General features: G+C 42.2%; 1 protein-coding gene across 1 annotated transcript; it reads right to left on the reverse strand.

Moving 5' to 3' along the window:
- Positions 1 to 360: 360 nt before the first annotated feature.
- KIF20A (kinesin family member 20A) lies at positions 361 to 18,002 on the reverse strand. The gene is made up of 19 exons (XM_042451488.1): positions 17,778 to 18,002; positions 14,561 to 14,731; positions 14,170 to 14,256; positions 13,673 to 13,792; positions 13,253 to 13,391; positions 12,979 to 13,166; positions 12,763 to 12,886; positions 11,389 to 11,589; positions 11,052 to 11,163; positions 10,802 to 10,873; positions 8,494 to 8,637; positions 8,073 to 8,238; positions 6,056 to 6,208; positions 5,065 to 5,204; positions 4,576 to 4,678; positions 3,395 to 3,596; positions 2,676 to 2,767; positions 2,136 to 2,273; positions 361 to 1,340 (listed from the first exon to the last, which is right to left on the reverse strand). Exons 2-19 carry the CDS (start codon positions 14,711 to 14,713, stop codon positions 1,008 to 1,010), a joined length of 2,667 nt encoding a protein of 888 aa, XP_042307422.1. The 5' UTR covers positions 14,714 to 14,731; positions 17,778 to 18,002; the 3' UTR covers positions 361 to 1,007.
- Positions 18,003 to 19,666: the final 1,664 nt, after the last annotated feature.

Consider the following 19,666-nt stretch of genomic DNA (forward strand, 5'->3'; position numbering starts at 1 on the left):
ACACACATATATACATGCATGTTTACCTCTGTGTGTGTGCACACACATGCCTTCAACTCACCTGCCAGTTTCTGGCAACCTCCTAAATTTCAAGAGGGTTCTCTAGGCAAGGAAGAATCAGGTGGTTTCGCTGGTTCCTTCCTGCGAAACCTGAATTCAACTTGGATTATTTTCATCTTTGAATAGTGCCCTAGAGTTCTTTGTGTATTGGACAGCAGGAACAAAGGCAGCAGAATAAGCAGAGTATTATGTATTTTAACTTTGCTCCTTGTTTTAAAGCCTACATTCTGACACAGCATATTTGTTATTACTTGCTGCCAAGTATATTCAAGGAAAAGAAAGTATTTTTTCTCATTAATAAAAATAGAAAACATATTTTATTATGCATTTAACACAGATTATGAATACATATATATATATATAGCATGCAGAAACATACATCTGTCTGGAAAACAAGACAAAGATTATAAATCCAGGTTCCATATACACTGGAATAGCAGCTGGCCTGAATTGATGAGAAGACATGCATAGTAACCATCTTTGGAAAAACAAAGATTTGCAGTATGTTCAGAATCCAACACACTAAATATTTTAAATCAGGATGAAAATCATGCATCCCTCCAAATGTTTACTGCAGCTCTGGGCAGCATGGCCAATAATATGGAATGGCAGAAGTTGTACTCCAACATCTGGAGGACTGTCTGATTCCCTCCCCTTAACCTAAATCAGTCTTAGTTCCAACTACTCCAATGAGAGTAGAGTAGACCCACTAAATCAATGGGTTACATGAGTTCCATTGACTACATTTGTTTAATGGGAAAATAACACTTTGATTTAGATCATAATTATTATTTTTTATTTAGACATTGGGCTGCATTCACACTTAGCCATGTTCATAGGAAATATGCTGAAATCAATGGGACTTAAGTTCCAATGGGTTCTGTAAAATTATAGCTCTGTCTGGACCTAACCCATTAAATGTAGTGGTGGCACAACCTAAAAGGCTTTCAATTTTTTCCAAAAGTGATGGTTTTGAATGATGGAGACTTTCGGATACGCAAGATACGACTGTAGGGGCTCTCTGCTGCTACAGCAGGCCGGGATGTTGAGCGAGTCAAGAAGTTGTGCAAGAAAGGTTTCTTGATAGGAGGCTGGCTTCGAGGTTGCATGTTTTCACTGTTGGCACAGAAGCGTTTTTTGGCAGAAGAGGGTGGAAGTGCAGGTGCTGCTGCTTGCAGTTTCTGTACTGTTTGATATTGCTCTGCGATACAGGCTGCTTTCTTCCGCATGTCTAGCTTCACAAGCATCATGTTGTTCTGAAGTTCAGCCAAAGTCTGGCCCTAGAAGGATCATCAAGCAGGAAGATTACATTTTTTGTAAAATGTCTCTCACCTGACAAGCACAGTATCATTTTTAATAAACTGTCCCAATTTCAAAAGACATATTAATCATGGCATGAGGCTTCATAGGTTACAGCCACTGTATCAGATACCGCCACCCAAATGACATGATCAGTAACTTCACATAAATAACATTTAGCTTCACATTAATAAAAATGAAGTTTGTTAGCAATTTGATTCCAGGCACTTTGAAAGAAACTGATTATCCAAGCCTTTTTCAGTCTGGCTTCATGCCTAGTTTCAGTTTAAAAACTGTCTCAGTTTCCCTGCCGGTTAACCTATCCTGAAGGAGAGGGAGAGCTCAGCCCCTCTCAGTAGCTTTAATTTGTACTCTACCCCTTCAGCAGGGGAAAAAAAGGCTCCCAGATGAGCTGCTTGTGGTTGTGTACCTTAAAGTTGTTTATGACTTATGGTGACCTTATCATGGGTTTTTTTCCCCTAAGATTTGTTGAAAGTTTTGCCATTCTCTTCCCCAGAGGAATGTGACTTGCCCAAAGTCATTTAGTGGGTTTCATGTCCCCACGGGATGCCAGCCATGTTAGTCCTCTAGATACTGAGGTTTGGGAATAGAATCATTTTATTGGTTTACTGTATTAATTCTGCTTTTCTGTTGTGATCTGTGGCTGTAGTAGCAATATTTGGATTTCATATGACCCTAAGTGGTTTTGTTCTGAAGGGTGGGTTAAAGACTTATATATATGTGCTACAGAAATATGACAACATTCATTCCCTTACCTGCTTTACCAAGATGCTATCACACTTAGAGAGGGTCTCACGAAGTTTCCCAGCAGCTGTGCTGTGACAACAGGCTCTTTCAGCTGACTGGAGTGACTGCTCCAGCTGCAACAGCTCAGATCGCAGCAACCTCACATTCTAAGGGAGGAAAGGAGAGTCAGCACAACAAAGCCCTGTTCATGGAAGGCAAAAAGACATAACGCACTCAAAACTTGGAAACATTACTTTTTTTGGACAACAGTTCCCAGAATCCTCCAACCACCATGGCCAAAAATAACTTCCAAGCTCTAAGTACATCCACTGATGACAAATGAGCATGCTGAAGGGATGAAACATATTGTTAGTCCCAATAAAAACAGAACCATGGAATCAATGGCTTGTGTTGATTTGCTTTTCAACAATTGATTCAATGGGTTTATGATAGTTGGGACTAAGCAATGTGAATGAAGCCTAAGAAAGAAGCACATGGTAGAGATTATCACTGGCAGTTGCCAGCAAAAAAAAGGCCTGTCGCCATCTCCTCCACATCAATTTAGTCACCTTTTGACCTTCTTCTAGCTTCCGGTCCACATCAGCAGTGATGGGCTTTGCAGAAGGTGGTGGCTCCAGCATCTTCCGGTACTTACGCAACTCTGAAGGCAAACAAGGCAAAACACCATAGTAAGTTTAGCTCAACAGTTAACATTTCTGCTAGGATTTAATTCTAGAGCTAAATACTGAAATGGGTGATGTTTCCCAACAAATGTCAAGTGCACTTTAGAATGAGGCAGGTTTGAAGCTCAGCAATTATGGCCAGAAAAAAGCAAAGCCAGGATTCAAAAGCTGTAATGGAGTTTTAATAATAATAATAATAATAATAATAGTTTATCTATATTTTCCCACCTCTCCCAGATGCATCGTGGCGGGATTACAGTCCGCTAAAATACATACATCAATACTTAAAATACATATAAAGGCACATCAATAAAATTGATAATTAATTTTAAAAACCAACTCTTCATCAAGTTTAGTCTTGGTCCAAAGTCCTCACCCTGCAATAAGAAACAGTGAGGATTTAGAAAAAGATCCAACCTGCTATCAAGGATGACCAGGGCTCCTGGACTTTAGTGTTTGGTGAAAGATCTTGCCAGGTGGCACTAACACTCAGAAAAATTCATTGCTAGAAACCCAGTTTCCAAATTCCTAGGAGAGTTTAATATGTACTGGCCAATTGCCATGTGGCCTGATCTCTTTTCAAAGGCCTACTTGGAAAGCCTCACCTTCAGTAGCAGTTCTCAGCTCTGACTGGCATTGCTCTAACTTGGTTTTCATCTGCTGCATGTCCTGTTGCGAGTTAGATGCCACTCGCTTGGACCTGCGCAGGGTCTCCTCCCCCTCTTGCATTTTTTTCTCCTGGGTTTCTTGTTGCCCTTTTGCATCTTGCAAGGCAGCTTCTAAATTTCTGATCTTTTCATCCCTATTCTGAAGAGGAAACGCAAAACTGAAATTAGAGGAAGTATTTTGTTTGTGGAATTGCAGCTGCGAGTTAAAAAAAAGTTTGTAACCTTTCCAAGTTCTGATGGAAAGCAACTGCAGAACATAAGTGGAGAGATTCCCCCCCCCCCCCATAATTTCCAACCTGGAAACTTCCTGATGACTCCCATTCTCTACAGCTAGCAGGGCTATTTGCAGCGCCAACTGGGAAAGATAGAATGTGTAGACCTACATGTCAGGAGAGTGCTGGGCTGTGGAAGGCAGTCCCATTGTTTGCAACACTCTCATTTGGACATGCCTGCATCTATATAATGCACGTTGGTCAAATTAGATTCTCTCACCCAAAGAGAACCCCAGCACAGCTTTGCATCTCCTTGTTCTTTGCCTGGGAGGGAGTACAGTGCACCAGCTTCTAAGCATTATTAGCAGGAAGTTAACAGATGCATGTTAAATGATAACACGCCATTAAAGACAAGAAGGCTTTTGAACAGAGAAAGCATGCACACTTTACACAATAAGTCTTATTATAGAGCTGGATCAGATACTTTTCATTCACATTTATAGCCTGGGCTTCTTCCAATGAGCTTCAGATAATGAAGCCAGCCTGGGCTATACTATTTCATCCTCACATCCTTAGGCACAATTTGGACAATCACATCCTGCTACTGACAAGGTTGGATCCTGGGAGTTGTAGTCCAAACAAGAAATTTCTCCATGCTCTAGATTTAGGTTGGAACAAAAGCAAGCAAGCGACACAGCAACCTTGTAAGTGTTTTTGCAGGTTAGGCCTGCTCCAGACACACATTCATTCTATAAAAAACATTGTCACAGCCATATTCAGCTAATAAAAATTTTGCACTGATGTCTCCCTAATGTGACTTCTTTGCTTCAAGCCCACACAAGATGCAGCTCCCTGCATTGCCTCCCTCTCATAGCTGCTCCACCTTCTCTTCCAGCCCAGACATACCTCAATCTCCTCCAGATAATAATCTGTCAATGACTCCTTCAGATTGTTCAGTTTTTCTTCATACAAGTCCTCCAGTATCTCCTTCTGTGCATCCACATAATCACTGCAGAACAGGAAGGTGAAGCGAGGAGAGAGGAAGAACCATATTACACTGAACCACTGGAAACGTCATTTTGCTACCCAAAGTGAAATATACACAACTGCCTCAATACCAAAGTTGCTCCAAGTTAGAGTTGAATCTTAGTTTAAGATAGGCAAGGGGACAGTATCCCAACCCCAAAGATAGTGTCAAGCTAATGTTTATTGTACTAGCCAAAGGCCAAAGATAGTGATAGCCTTCACATATCTGCCTTCTGACATCTATCTGCTGTCCTCCAGCATCTCCTGCCCAAGACAACCATTTCAACTTACCAACAGGAAGGTTGGCCTTAACAAGGATTATTGACAGCCTTCCTAGGAAAGGAAGCAACTATGGATCAGCAACAGTACCTGGTCCATTGTTCCTTCTGTTGGAGCTGTGCCATCATCTCATTGCAGATCTCATCACGGAGACGCATTTCTAGCTGAAGCTTATCCTGACGCTCTTTTATCAACAGTTCTTTAACAGCCTCAACCATGTGTACTAGGGCCTGGGGGGCACACATGGTAAAAGGGAAAACAACAAGAGATAAGAGAGAACACAAGAAGTGCAACTTAACCAGAATAGTCAAGGGCATCACAGGGATCCAATTTAGTTGAGTTTTGATTAGCCCTTCAGCTGAAATCTTGTGGGTGACTTATACTAGCATACATGCCTTTACACAAGTTCCACTTTTTAGGAAGTTGTGCAAGGATGGTATCATGATCAGGATTGCATAACTGTTGTGTAGCAGGCACGCACCAGGCATTGGCATCTGTTGCATGATGCTGCAATCCACTACAGCTTTGGCACAGCTAAACTGAAATAAATTTATGGTACACCAACACTACGTAGAGTGATGGTCCACAGTGACTTTCCAGGAAAAAATCAGTTGTAGTCAATGTGTACCAATGTGGTGTCATCCCCTGCCATGTTGGCAAAAAAACTCCTGCTGGTCTCATACATCATACAGCTCAAGAAGTACAGTGCTACACAACTGCAGAGCAAGCTCTCAGCCACCCTTAGCTCCTCAAGCTCCATCTCTTGCACATCCCAAAGATAATGGGTGATTGCTGTTAGCTAGGAGAAGGGTTCCAACTTGGTTAAGTGCAAACCCTGGTAAAATTATTTTTTTGGATTAAATTTTATAGTCCAAAAAATAACTTTGTCAAGCTCTGGGCAAAGCATAAAACTAGTTTGGCTACTGAGTTTACACCTCATGGTCTCTTCTTGACCGAGATTCAGGCACGTGTCCATACCCAAAGTGAGCAAGAGGCCTTTGAGCTTTGCTCCAATCTTCTGCCTTCTAGTCATGGCTTTTAGTAACAGTAGGCTTGGCCAATGATAAAGAAATGAACTTGCCTCTTTGTCATACACAGTCACATCTGTTTCATCCTCACTATCTTTATCAGGTTCTGTTTCTTCAGCCATGGGGACTTTATTAGCTTGAATGCCATGCTCCTTGATAAGAGACTGGATGGACAGAAGTCCCACCTTTGAAGGAGCCTGTATGAGCTGGGAAAGGACACAGGATTATGTGTGGCATGTAGTTTCAAAGGCCTTCTGCACACACTCATTTTCTTCCACTGTTCTGATGAGCAGTAAAGATTACCATCTCCCCCACTTCCAAATGCTGAAAGCCTCTGAGCAAATTTTATTGCTGTCTTGTTTTTAAAAAGACCTCAGACCAAAGTGGCCCTGAATATATTCAATGTGTTTTTTTTGTTTAATAGCTCTTTAAAAATTAAATTAGTTACACTTATTATATACATTTATAAAACTTATGTCATTGTATATATTACATCTGCCACATCGATGTCCCATCCTTCATCAAAAGAGTAAAAAGGCAGTATACATCATTCTGCTCATTCCCACTTAATTATTACAACAACCCTGTGAGGTATGTCAGGCTGAGAGACTGTCCCAGTCCAACACTAACTACCGCATATGCTCGACTATAAGTTGACCTCGTGTATAAGTCGGGGGCAGGTTTTGTGGCCAAAATTATGAATTTTGATATGACCCATGATAAGTCAACGTTAAAACTTAGGGGCATGTTAAAAAAGGAACTAAAGGATGAAACAAAGAAAAACAATGCCAAAGAAATTACAAAATTCCAGCAAGCATAACTGTTTGTGTTCACACTAAAGGCTGGATGGATGAGAGAGCAGAAGGGAGTCAGTGGTTCCATGTCAGATTACACTCTTGCCTTTTAGCAGGGGATAGTTCCTTTTTTAAGAGTCAAAGTACACTACTTACATTGACTCATGGATAAGTCGGCTTAGTTTTTTTGGGTTAATTTTTTGATTAAAATTTCTAGACTTATACATGAGTATATATAGTACATCCTTACACTGCATCTCCATAACACAAAATGACACTGTACTTTTGAGGATATGCAAAGTGATCTCCACTTGAAGGAAGCCACTTTTTCCCTCAGAAGGAGACGGTTATCTAGGGGAAATGTCAGGAAACAAGGCACATTGTTCTGTTCGTTTTATATTGGGGTGGGACAAAGTTCAGCTGGCAGGCCACATGCAGCCTTTGAAAACAGTTATTAGAACAAAGACTTGCAGACAGATCCCATTCCCTTAATAATTGTGAAGAAGGGATTTCAGCAGGAGTCGCTTGTCACTTGACAAGCTGACGTGTGTGTGTGTGTGTGTTTAATTATATAAATTTTAGCTTGGTTTTAAATTTTTTCTGTTTTAACTTTTGTATCTTATGTTTTTTTTAAACAATATTTTATTTTTTTAATTGTCACAAGCAGCTTTGAGTACCAATCTGGGGAAAAGGTGGAATTGAATTAGCAGTAGTAGCAGTGATGGTAGTGGTAGTATTAACAGCAACTCTTGATGAAATTTGCTCATTTACATTGACATTAAAAAGAGGCAGGGGCTGTCTCCCGTTTCTACTCTGGTAACTGGATTCTAAGGCAATTTTTGAGGTCCCCAGAACCACTCTCATTGTTCAATCCCCTTACCCCTCCAAATGCCTCCCCACATTATTCAGAAGCAATTTGCAATGGTTTTACCTCCCTCATGGTTGTTTCAAACAACCAACAGCAAAAACAAAACAAAAAAACCCAGGAAGTAAAATGTTGATAGGCCAGGCCAAAGACATGACAAATTTGGAGCTCCTGCCCCCTAAAGTGTGGAATATGCTGAATTTTATAAGTATTTTTAAAACTTGAGGACATGCCAGGGAAGGGATGGTCTCCTCTGAGGTCCACGAGGTGTCAAGACAGGCTGCCCAATCTCTGTTACTTGCCTATCCTTGCTTGCAATAGGACAAGAGGACAGCAGTGAAACAACTGAAGACACTAAAGGCCGCAGAGTCCTGTGGCTCACAACAGTCACCTGTGTGTTTCTCATCTTACCTGGCTGGCAACAGCAGAGAATTTAGCCACATATAAGGTTTCATCATATGACGATGCGCATGGGTTGATGTTAACAATCATGCAGGATTGCCCACGGCCAGTGAAGAAACCTTGGAACACACGGGTTAGCTTGCTATCTCGAAAGGGCACAACCTTTGGCTTCACCCTGTTTGTGGATTTTTTGTTTTTGAAGAAAGAGGGAAAATATTTAAACACTAGCCACGCAGCTAGGAATCACCAATCCCATGCCCACTCAGCAAATAGAATTTTATGGGATCCAGGACACCTATACATTATCAGCAACATTAAAAAAAAACTGTACTGGACTGAAAACAGGAAGTGCTTCTTCTGGACATCCAACCAAACGGGTGACACACAGCATGGACAAAGTGACTTCAGAACAGAAGCATTCTGAACTCACCTGGACTGCTGGTTCTGGCGCAGTGTTGTGAGGCAGCGCCCCAATGTGTGCAAAGATGTGTTGATATTATTTGCCTCTTTCAAGCGGTCCCCAACTCTCTGTTCTTTACAGCGCTCTGAGCCAGCCAGATCACACAGTGACAGCCTTGGGGAGAAGAGAGAATGCTGTCAATATTAGGATGCTAGTGTCAGGACCATGATGTTAACAGGTCTGATAAAATGACATGAATGTGGCCACTAGGTGGAGATGTAGCAAAACTTATTACAGTTCCAGTGGCAGTTGATAGTTGAATTATGGAACTGCTGATGCAACTGTCACAGTGAGAGTGTCAGTTAGATGGTTGGTGTTAGAGTAACTTGCCTTTGTGTTTGTCTGATACTCAGTGTAATCTTTGTATATAGTTATGTAACAAATATTAAAAAACCCTCATTTGATAAAATCCTCGCTGTACTGAGATTCATTCCTGTGTATGAGAAGAAGTTTGCTACGCAACTAAGATTCTTCACAGACCTTCTTCTGGGCATCTTGTCCGCATACATAAACTCTGCTTGTGTTCACTTCGACAAGGGTTATGAACCCAGCACGCACCTTGACAGCTAGATGGTCAAGTCTCTCACATGGAAGTTTGCTTCTCCTCCTTGCTTTAAGTTAGAAATCCTTTTCATGCAAGGGTGGCAACCTCATTTAGCCCAAAAGGCTGAAATCAAAGTTCGTGTGGGTTCTATTGCAACGGTGGGTGAACCCAAAAGGCAAACAAAATAAAATAACAGCATCTTTTAGCTTCAAGCTGTTACTGCTAGTAATTAAATTTTAGAATCATTTCACCCTACTGACCTCGTAAAAGGGGAAAATCCAGACAAGGAGAAGAAGATAGGGATAGCTTGGGGGGGGGGCAGATTCAAGCACCAGGAGAGGGTTTTGGACCAGGGCCGGAAGTTCCCACTCTTTTGGATTTCCTAACAGTAAGAGCTCTATAACAGAGGAATAGACTGACTCAGAGAATAATGGACTCTCCTCCTTTGGAGGTTGGATGGCCATCTTTTGTGAGTGTTTATTTATTTATTTTATGTATTGCTTTTCTCCCAGCACAGTACTCAAGACAGCTTGCAAGAAAATAAAACAAAGTATGGCTAAAAAAAACCTACTAGTACAAAAATTTAAAACAAGTAAAAAAAGAATTCTATTAAAAGCAGAATGACAAAACATAAAAAATAATAATAATAAATAAACACACAATGTGCTCCATTAAGACACTTCTGCCACATGAGTTAAGAGCCAAAGGCCTTCCTAAATAAAAACAGGTCTTTGCCTGCTTGCAAAAGGCAACAGGGGTGAGTGGAGGGGGGGCAACCATATCTCCTGTGGGAAGGGATTCCACAACCTGGGAGCAGCCACAAAGGAAGCTCTCTCCTGTGTCCTGAACAAATGAACCTATGATGGTGGTGGGACTGAGTGAAGGGCCTCCCCTAATATCTTAAAACTCAGGCACTCAAGTAGGGAGATACAATATTTCAGAAAGTTTGGACCCAAGCTGTACAGAGCTTTAAAGAGTATAACCAGCACTTTGAATTCTGTCCAGAAACAGACTGATATCCAATGAAGTTCTTTAATTGTGTTTTCCAGCATGGCTTTCAAATTCAAGATTGCTCTAGTTCAAAGGAAGACAATAGGTTGATCATAATCCATTTCAAGCAAATCACAGCAAGGATGTGGGAGTGACTGAAACACTTCACAAAGATACGAAGTTGTCATTCTGAGTCACTCCCTCATCTTTGCTGTGTGTACTGCTTGAAATGGATTACAGTGGTACCTCGGGATACGAAATACCCAGGTTACGAAATTTTCGGGATACGAAAAAATCCCATAGGGAATTATTGTTTCGGGTTACGAATGTTTTTTCGGGTTACGAAAAAACTTTTGGTGCTTTTTTCGGCTTTTTCGCACGGAATCGCGGCTTTTCCCCATTAGCGCCTATGGCAATTCGGCTTACGAAGGCTTTTCGGGTTACGAAAGCGGCCGCGTTACGAATTAATTTCGTAACCCGAGGCACCACTGTATAACTAACCTGTAGTCTTCCTTTGAACTAGAGCAATTCTAAATTCAAAAGCAGAATTTTTACTGGGTCATAGTGTCTTCCATGAACATAGACTCATAGTTAAAAGGGATCACAAGGGCCACCTAGTCCAACTCCTGCCATGCTGGAGTACATAGTTAAAGCACTTCACTGGATACCAGTCTGTTTCTATATCCTCAGGATATAGTTGACAGACGGCCCCAAAGTACTCCATATATATATTTTTTTACTTACTCACTGATCTTGGGTACCATTTCACCGCTGCTTTCCCGAAGATGCAGAATTCGAATGGAGAAGATGCTGTGGCTGCACAGAGCAAGAGAGAATACCAGCTTGGTTCAAATATTTTATTATTTTTACATGCCTGCACATACCTGAGCCACTCAGGAATTTTTTTAAATGCAAAAAAAACAAACAAAAACAAAAAAAACATAATTTGATAGTCCCCAACATCATCACTGAATAAAATAATGATATTGCAGACCTGCGGCTAGAGTTCTGGTTCATATGAGTACTAGCAAAACTTTGATTTCTCCGACCGAGTTTCAATAGTCTCCAGGCTTCATCAGCATCTTGAACGTTGATCCAGTTGAGATCTGGGAAGAGAAAAACTGTCATGGAACTGATACACCAGAGTTTCAGCTTTGGTGCTAACTCCGTGGAAATGTCACAACTGAAGAGAATGGCTGGATCTCTCACCATTGCTGCCACCCACCCAAATTAAAACTGACTATAGGAGTGGCCAGCTCAATCAATAACTCCTGCATAGGCATAGCAGCTGAACTGGGGTTATTAACCTCAGAGAGCAGGCTGATCTCTACCTTTGACGTAGGGGTTGCCTGTTTGATCCTCACATAACCGCAACGTGGGCCTCTTGCGATTTGGCCCATGCACACTCATGTCCAGCAAGTCATAAATCAGCTCATTGTAGATCTCAAAGAAGGAAACCCAGATGGAAAATCGCACATCCTCTTGAACCAGCAATGATACATGATCCGGGTCAGACCAGTGTGGACCTGTCTCTATCAAAGCAAGCCAAGGATATATCTTGTCAGTTACTGTAATGTATTACAGCCCGCCTCAGTTAAGAGAGACTTTCTCAAAATCCATCCAAATAGCAAGATACCTCTTCCCCCAAACCTGTGCCTAACCAAAACTGTCCTTATCATAGTTTTCAAAAACCCTAAGGGTTTCTCTATTATGGAGGACTTTGCAGCATTTCTCACATGCCTCTGAATCACAAATGAATGCTTTAGCAAGGTTTTCCTATTTCTAAGGCCTACAGTTAGTGACAGGGAGATTAGCTTTTTTAAAGTACCTTTTAAATCCACTTTTCTGGAGGGCATGCAATTCTCACAAAAACGCAAAAGTAATTCAGATAAAAATAAAATATGAAAAAGCAATTCAGAAATCCCAAAATAAAACCACTACCACTAGAAAATCCAAAGACTGTTCCTAAAGGACTTGAAAAAACAAAACTGTATTTGCCTGGCAAAGCCAAATATAGGAGTGTTGGGTGAGCCTTTCTGGAAGGGCATTGTCTAGATCAGGTGCCACCACTGAAAAGGCTCTATTTCCTTATTTGGAAGAGGGCCCTGGAAAATGTACTATAGGGATGGTAAATAAATATGCTATTCCAGTTAACTTGGGCTGCATCCACACGGCAGAAAAACTGTCGGAGAGCTCTGGTGATACAACAAACAATTCCCAGAATTCCCTACCTAGCATTGAGCCATGGCAATTAAAATGGTTTCAAAATGGATTATTTCTTCAATGTGGATGCAGTCAACAGCTGATTTTGCTGTTACTTGGAAGAGCATCTTACAAACCATTCAAGAGAACACCCAAAGGGTGCACACACCTAGCTGTCTCCAACTGGCATATTCCTTCAACAACTTGCCCAAGAATTGATTTGGAATGGGCACACAGAGGCTGAATTCCACACTTGCTGGATGTTGTTTATGCTTTTCTTACTGTTTAACTGTTTATGTTTATTGATTAGCCCTTAGGCCATTTCAAAAAAACACAAAACAATGCTAAAACAAGTAAAACACACTATAAAATCCTATAGAAATTTCTTACTCATAATTTTATTTTGCACTTTGATATTCTGCACTTCAAGGCTCTCTTTCAATTTTGATTACAAAAAGGCAGGAAAAACTGTCCCAGAACCAGAATTTCAGGGCTGTAGATACCTTCCAACTGACTGGCAGACTGGGAGGCAGACGAGAAACCACCAATGCCACTGTCAATGCTGCCACTTGTGGCTGCTTGTGATGCTGTGCTGCAACTCTTGTTCAGAGAGATAAAGTGCTCCTCCTGCAGAGTAAGAAGAAAGGAAGGGCACCATATAAAGACTGGATAAAACTTTACTATCATCACAGAGTCAAAGGGATTGGAAAGACACTCACTTCTTTCATCCTGCCACATATCAAAGCCTGCTTTTTTATTTCCTCCTGACGAACTTGCTTGCTGTCTAGCCAGGTTACCTCACTTGAGAGGAAGGGCTTCAGGTCTGTGGCTTGGTACATTTGTGTCCCAATACTGTTGAATATGATGGCCAGGGAACGGGGGAGGATTCCCCCATCAGCACCACTTCCTGTATATCAAAGAAAAAGAAATGAGCAAGACAAAGAGCCTCCCCTCAGAAGTTTGTTGGAGCAACACAAACCAAGTGTATCTTACCTTGGATAGTATATGTCTTCCCTGAATTAGTGACTCCATAGGTGTAAACAAGCCAGTTCTGCCCACTGAGCACATCCTTTACCACATCCTTCATTGTTGCATCGAAGAAAGACTTTTGGCTCACCTCTGGTCCAAAGATCTGCATTCCAAATGTTACATGTTAATGTTCTATATGTTACTAAAAGCTGGTATAAAGTTAGTGTCAGAGGTCAGAAAAGTTTTTTCTGGACTATAATCTTAGAATCTTCCACTAGGAGGAAGCTCTTAAGCTCTAGTTACAACAAACAAACAAACGAAGGGAAGTTTCTGCTTTTTCACTACTTCTGCCAGCTCTCCATCCTCAAATTATGCCAAAACCCTTTCATTGCTACAAAATACATCAGAGACAGGAGTCCCATATGACTTTATCAGGGTGCATACCTGTGAGAAAGTGAATTTATGTATGGCCTGACCAATGCCTCGCTCTGTGTTTCTCATGGTGAAGGAATCTTTTGGTGCTTTGAGAAGAAGCGTCTCACCATTCTCAATGTAGACACAGCCCTGGGAAGTGAACATTCAATAGTTGACATTGCTTGCTGTGAAAGCCCCATCACCTTAATGAAAACAAGCTTACATATACTGCCTCATAATCAAATGATTTCCAAGGTGTCATATGCCACATTAAAACAGGCTAAAATAAACATGCCCTTAGACATCTATCTGCAGACTACAACCAAAATGGCTTATTATTTGAACAGCTCAGTTAAATTATGTGCCTCACACACCTTGATACTAAAATTGCAAGTTTACTTCAAAAGATGGGCTAAGCAGGGAAATGAGACCAGACTTTGAAAAGGATCCTAGGTTCCCTTTCATCCACATGACAAAAGGCCACCTACACCACTTAGTTGCTGACCCGTTTTGTCTTAGGCACTCACTTGATCTTCTTGCTTCTCCATCTCTGTTGGCTTCAGAGGCCGCACTCTTGCATAGACTTTCACTTTCCCATTGGCATCAGAAGCAGCCTACACAGAAGTTAAAGGTGTTTGTTATCTATGAGAAGAAGCATTATGAGTCTGAGACTGCAGCCCTGAGCACGCTGATCTGGGAGTTAATTCCCCTTAACATTATGGAATGTGTCCAGCATTGTTCTATTACCTGATAACAACTTAAGTATATGTCAATGGTCTGTCTCCAGAAGTCCCATCTTGATAAAATGACAAAACAGTTGGTGCTTAGCAAACACAACTATAATGGCTACTGGCTGCTCTAGGTAACCAAATATCCTTGGAAAAAGTGTTTTTTTGTTCCTCACCTCCCCACTCTTACCTGCGCTTGTGCTGTTGAGATGGCAGAGAAATCTGGTAGAAGAGCTCTGCACAAGCCAGCCCCACAGTCTGCCACTGTGGATTCCAGTACAGGGGAGACAACAGCTTCTTCATCTGAAAACAGTCCCACTGGAGATTCAAGTCCTTGGGCCATAGCAACCGATTGCTCTTACTGCAAGATAAGCCCAATGGGGGAAGGGTCAAAAAGGATCAAAAAGCTTTCATTTCGGGTATCCTCATCTAGTCCTCAGGCTCCTGCCCATTAGCCTGTCCTGTCCTGCATGTGAACAGTATATTATTAATTAATTAATTAATTAGTGAAGCGCTGTAGATGTACACAGCACTGTACAAAAAGTACAAAGACAAAGAGTGGGAATTGGGAAGCCTTTCAGATGTTGCGCAGTTCCAACTCTCAGCAGTCCTAGCAATCTTAGGATATAAGGAATACTGGGAGTTACGGTGCAACATCTAGAGGGCCACACAATTCCCACACTTGGTGTACAGACATCATCTCTCAGTCATGCAAGGGAAACTGAACTATGGGAATACATGGCTAACAATGCAACCTCCTATAGAAAGACCCATGCAGGGAAAGGAATTAGCATACCCTAGTTCATCTGGGCTGACCTCAGCCCTATTGCCCTGTGACTCAGCAATGGGCATATTTTCCTACCCATATCTCAGGATGATCTGTTCTTGAGATGTAAAAAATGATATACATATATGTAAAGGGAGGCAAGATGCAAGAGTGGCTAGGCAAAGAGAAACAGACACCTATTCTTTACTCTTTCATTCTTATGTTTCTCTATGACATTCTTCTTACAGGTCCCCACTTATGAATGTAGTCTGGACCCAGTTCTGTATAATAACTGTAACATTGTTATTGTGATACATTTATCAAAAGCACATACAAGGCATAATTTTGTTTACCGAAAAATAATGGCTACTACTTTGTGTATATGGGGAGATTAAATAAAATATAAATTCCAAAACAACATCTGTAGCTTTTAGACAATTCACGCATCAGCTCCACATGCCCCCACTCCACTTTTCTGAGGAAGAGATGGCTCTGTACTAGCCTCTGCAGCCTTTGAGGAACTGGCCACAGTGAGCAAAAAGGCCTCTCTGTGAGAAGAAATTTCCACTGCGGGTGGGTCTCACTGAAGAATATGAGGAAGATGGAGAGACTTCTTGTTGGTGATATTGTTATTCCTGTCTTTATTAGAAAGATCTTGAGGAGCAAAGAGCAGGAGTAGACCTGCAAGACTGAGGTAGGGATAAAGACAGACTTTACCAGGGACTGTTCTCACTAGAGGACACTCCACAATGGGGGGGGGGGGGGGGGAGGAGATGGGACAGGGAGAAGCAACCCATTTCAGGATGATCAGTTTTCACTGCTGGGAAACTATGCTTTTTAAAATAAGATAGAGGCAGCAAGCTAATCTGCTTTTCCCCTTTCACTCTTGTTTTGCTGTTCACACATGCTGTATAATGGATTCTGGAGACAGCTGTTCTTTACTTGATCTGTTACAGAAAGGCACAGGAGCATTGGCTAGAGGAGAATCCCATCCTTCTCTAGCACAAGCTTTATTGCATTATTTATTACAGATATGCTTCTGCAACCTAATTGTCTTTCTCATGCCCCCCCATCACCATCCTCTCAGTGCTGATGCGGCTTTAAAAAAACCTCTCTGCCTAGGAAGAGGACAAGGAGAAAAGGGGCATCAGGTGAGTATAAAATGACTTTGTAAAAAGAGGCTTCTTTGTCAGAAGCTTTGTTAACTGAGATACGCATGTACCTAGAACTGTGTTGCTCAACCACAATGATCACAATAACAAGCATGCCCCCTAAACTGGACACAATTGCCCACAGGGATACCGAACTACCTAGTCCTTAGGATTGCTTCTTCCTTTACCTCAAAGTGAGAACAATTTCATCCTGGGAGAGGAACTGCCTGCTCTAGACCCGAGGCTCACAACATACTTCCTCAGTCCTCTGCTGCAACGTGGGATGCATTTAACGTGACTGGCAGAGTAAGGAGTGCAGAGAGATAGGCTGCCCATGCTCGGTGCTCTAATTAGGCCTAACTAAATCCACAAGAAAACCATGGAAGAAATACATAAATTCAACCTAGATAATGAAGAAATCAAAATAGTTAAAAGTTCTCATACCTAGAATCAAACATTGATCCGAACAGAGACTGCAGCCAAGAAACAAGATGACTAGGAATGGAAAGAACAGACATGAAAGAACCAGAGAAGATCCTAAAGAGCAAAGATGTACAAGTGAGTACATACTAAGTAAGAATCACCCAGTGGTTCCCAAACTTTGGTTCTCCATGTGTTTTGGGCTTCACCTTCCAGAAGCCCCAGATAGCTTGGCTAACTGTCTGGAAATCAGGGAGCTGGAATCCAAAACCTCTGGAGGACCAAAGTTTGGGAATGATTAGTCCAAACCATAGTATTCCCCATCACTGTGTACAGAAATGGTGATAGTGGGACCGTGAAGAAAGCAGATAGGAAGAAAATCCATTTATTTGAGACGTAGTGCTGAGGATCCCATGGACAGCCAAAAGGATAAAGAAATGGGTCCTCAAAACAGGTCATGGCTGGATTCTCCCCTGAAGCCAAGTTGACTAAACTGAGGCTGCCATATTTTGGCCACATCAGAAGGCAGGACTCAAGTGGAGAGAAGTAGAAAGAGAGGAAGGGCTCATGCTAGCTGGAAGGACCCTATTATGGGGGGGGGGGGTATGGGTATGACTTTGCAGGACCTAAGCAGAGCAGTGGAGGACAGGGGATCTTGGAGATGTCTCATCCAAAGGGTTACCATGGGTTGATAGCAACAACATCAAATCCTCAAGATGTTGTTGTACTACAGCCAGCACGGCATAGTGGTTTTTGGGTGTTGGACTATGGCCCTGGAGACCAGGGTTCGAATCCCGACTCGGCCATGAAAACCCACTGGGCAAGAAGTCACACTCTCTCAGCCTCAGAGGAAGGCAATGGCAAACCTCTGAACAAATCTTCCCACGGATCGCCATAAGCACAGAACACACACACACATATATATATATGGTGAACACGGCCAGCCCTGGAGCGGTTCTCAAAGTCCCCACGCTCCGCCCGTGGCCATTACCGAGGCAAGGGACCGGATAGGAAGTCCGGAGATTTTAAGAACAAGGGCCCGCCGCAGCAGAACGTCAGCCCGTGCTTACCCGGCTCCGTCTGCCCGGTGCCCCCACTTCCTCTACGAGCCCCGCAAAAAAACCGACCGTCCCGATACCTCTCCTGCCTCCGAATGAACCGTGCTTGTTTCAAACCTCGCGGCCGAACCGGTCAGCCAATCACAGCGCGCGAAACGCAGGGCCCAATCACCGCCTAAGACATAAACCCAGGTGAGCCAATAGCGAAACTGCTCTCAATCGTCTCCAGAAACCTCCGCAGGGTCAGTTGGCCTCGTGGCCCGGTGGGCGGGGCTTGCTTTGTTTCCCTTAAGTGGATTCCTTCTTCGCCTTCGCCTCAGATTCAGAGGTTCATTATCATTAGGCGCATGCGCGTTCCAGCCGTTAGTTCTATACTGGCTGCATCCACACTGAGAAATGTTTGGGACCGCTTTAAGTCTTTTTTCTGGCTCAAGGCTATGTAATTCTGGGAGTTGGAGTTTGTTGTGGGGTCCGCTCTGGGCTCCACAACAAACTCCAACTCCCAGAATTCAATAGCCTTGAGCCAGACAAAGACTCAAAGCGGTCCCAATCCGGGTTATTTCTCCAGTCACACTCTCTCAGCCTCAGAGCCATGGCAAACCCCTCTGGAGAAACTTGCCAAGAAAACCCCATGATTAGGTTCACCTCAGAGTTGCCATAAGGCACACAAAAACAACAATTCAGAGGAGGGTTTTGCCACAAAACCACTGTATTGTGAAACATGGGTGAACAACACACACTCCTACAACGCCAAATTAAACCAAATGTTGTTGTTCTGGAATTTCAGGCGAAGCTCTCTGACAAGAGCTGGATAATTTTAGATCTCTGAAGGGAGCCCTCTCCCTTGAGGGGCCATGTTGGATTACCTCAGTTGTGATTGTGAAGGGCATAAATAGCATTCCAATGGATGGCCACAACCGTTAATGGCCTTGCCTTGCTCTTTAACGGCTTTTACATTCCCAAACACGTTTGAGGGAACAAAGAAAGGCTGCCAGCTTTGATAGAAGATAATGCTTTTGAGCATGTGGAGTTGGGTGTTTTGAAGTCAAAGCAGCACAGTGCCATCAGAAAAGCGTGTCTTAATGGAGACTGATCTTGTAGCACCTTTGAGACTGACTGAAATAAAGAAGTTGGCATCCATAGTTTTTGTGTGGGTTTTTGGGGCTATATGTGGTCATGTTCTAGAAGAGTTGTTCCTGACGTTTCGCCAGCATCTGTGACTGGCATCTTGCAGAGTGCAAAATACAGGACATTTTACAATCCACCACAGAAATAAGTACCTCACTTCAATTTGACTTTCTCTGAAGATGCCAGCCACAGATGCTGGCAAAATGTCAGGAATAAACTCTCCTAGAACATGGCCACATAGAATGAAGAACCCACAAGAAACTATGGATGCCAGCCACGAAAGCCTTCAACTTCACATTGGCAGCATGAGTTTTCATAGACTTAAATCTACTTCTTCAGATGAAACCTAGGAAAGCTTATGCTGCCAACTTCTCTCTTTCAGTTAGTCTCAAAGGTACTACAAGTGTGATGGGTAGATTTGAATTGGAGTTTTACTTGTTCAGGAGTTGGGAAAAATTATAGTACTGAAATGTACTGAGAGCAAAGGTTGCTATTATCCAAAACAAAAGGATGCACTATATAACATTGGAGACAATAAAATAAAAACATATAGATAAGCTTGATTGCTAGAGACCCCACGAAGGAGAGAGACGTATTTTAGGTGTAATATTTTAACATCCATTTAATGTAAAGAGGTGTATATATTTATTTTATATGTAACCAATGAAATATAATTTATAGTTTTCTTTGTTCAAAGTACTTTAAAAAGCTTGGATCACTTTAAAATCGGGGCCCCAGACATTTGGATTTCCTTCTGAGGACAGCTGCAGCAA

This window comes from Sceloporus undulatus, chromosome 2 (assembly GCF_019175285.1).
Source record: "Sceloporus undulatus isolate JIND9_A2432 ecotype Alabama chromosome 2, SceUnd_v1.1, whole genome shotgun sequence".
Taxonomy (NCBI): domain Eukaryota; kingdom Metazoa; phylum Chordata; class Lepidosauria; order Squamata; family Phrynosomatidae; genus Sceloporus; species Sceloporus undulatus.

Excerpts from the sequence above, each read along its gene's own strand:
- KIF20A (XM_042451488.1), bottom strand. The coding sequence starts at position 14,713 with ATGGCCCAAGGACTTGAATCTCCAGTGGGACTGTTTTCAGATGAAGAA. Across the intron at positions 10,874-11,051 it reads AACCAGAACTCTAGCCGCAG|CCACAGCATCTTCTCCATTC; the intron begins GTCTGCAATATC and ends TGCTCTGTGCAG. Across the intron at positions 3,597-4,575 it reads ATTATCTGGAGGAGATTGAG|AATAGGGATGAAAAGATCAG; the intron begins GTATGTCTGGGC and ends TTTCCTCTTCAG.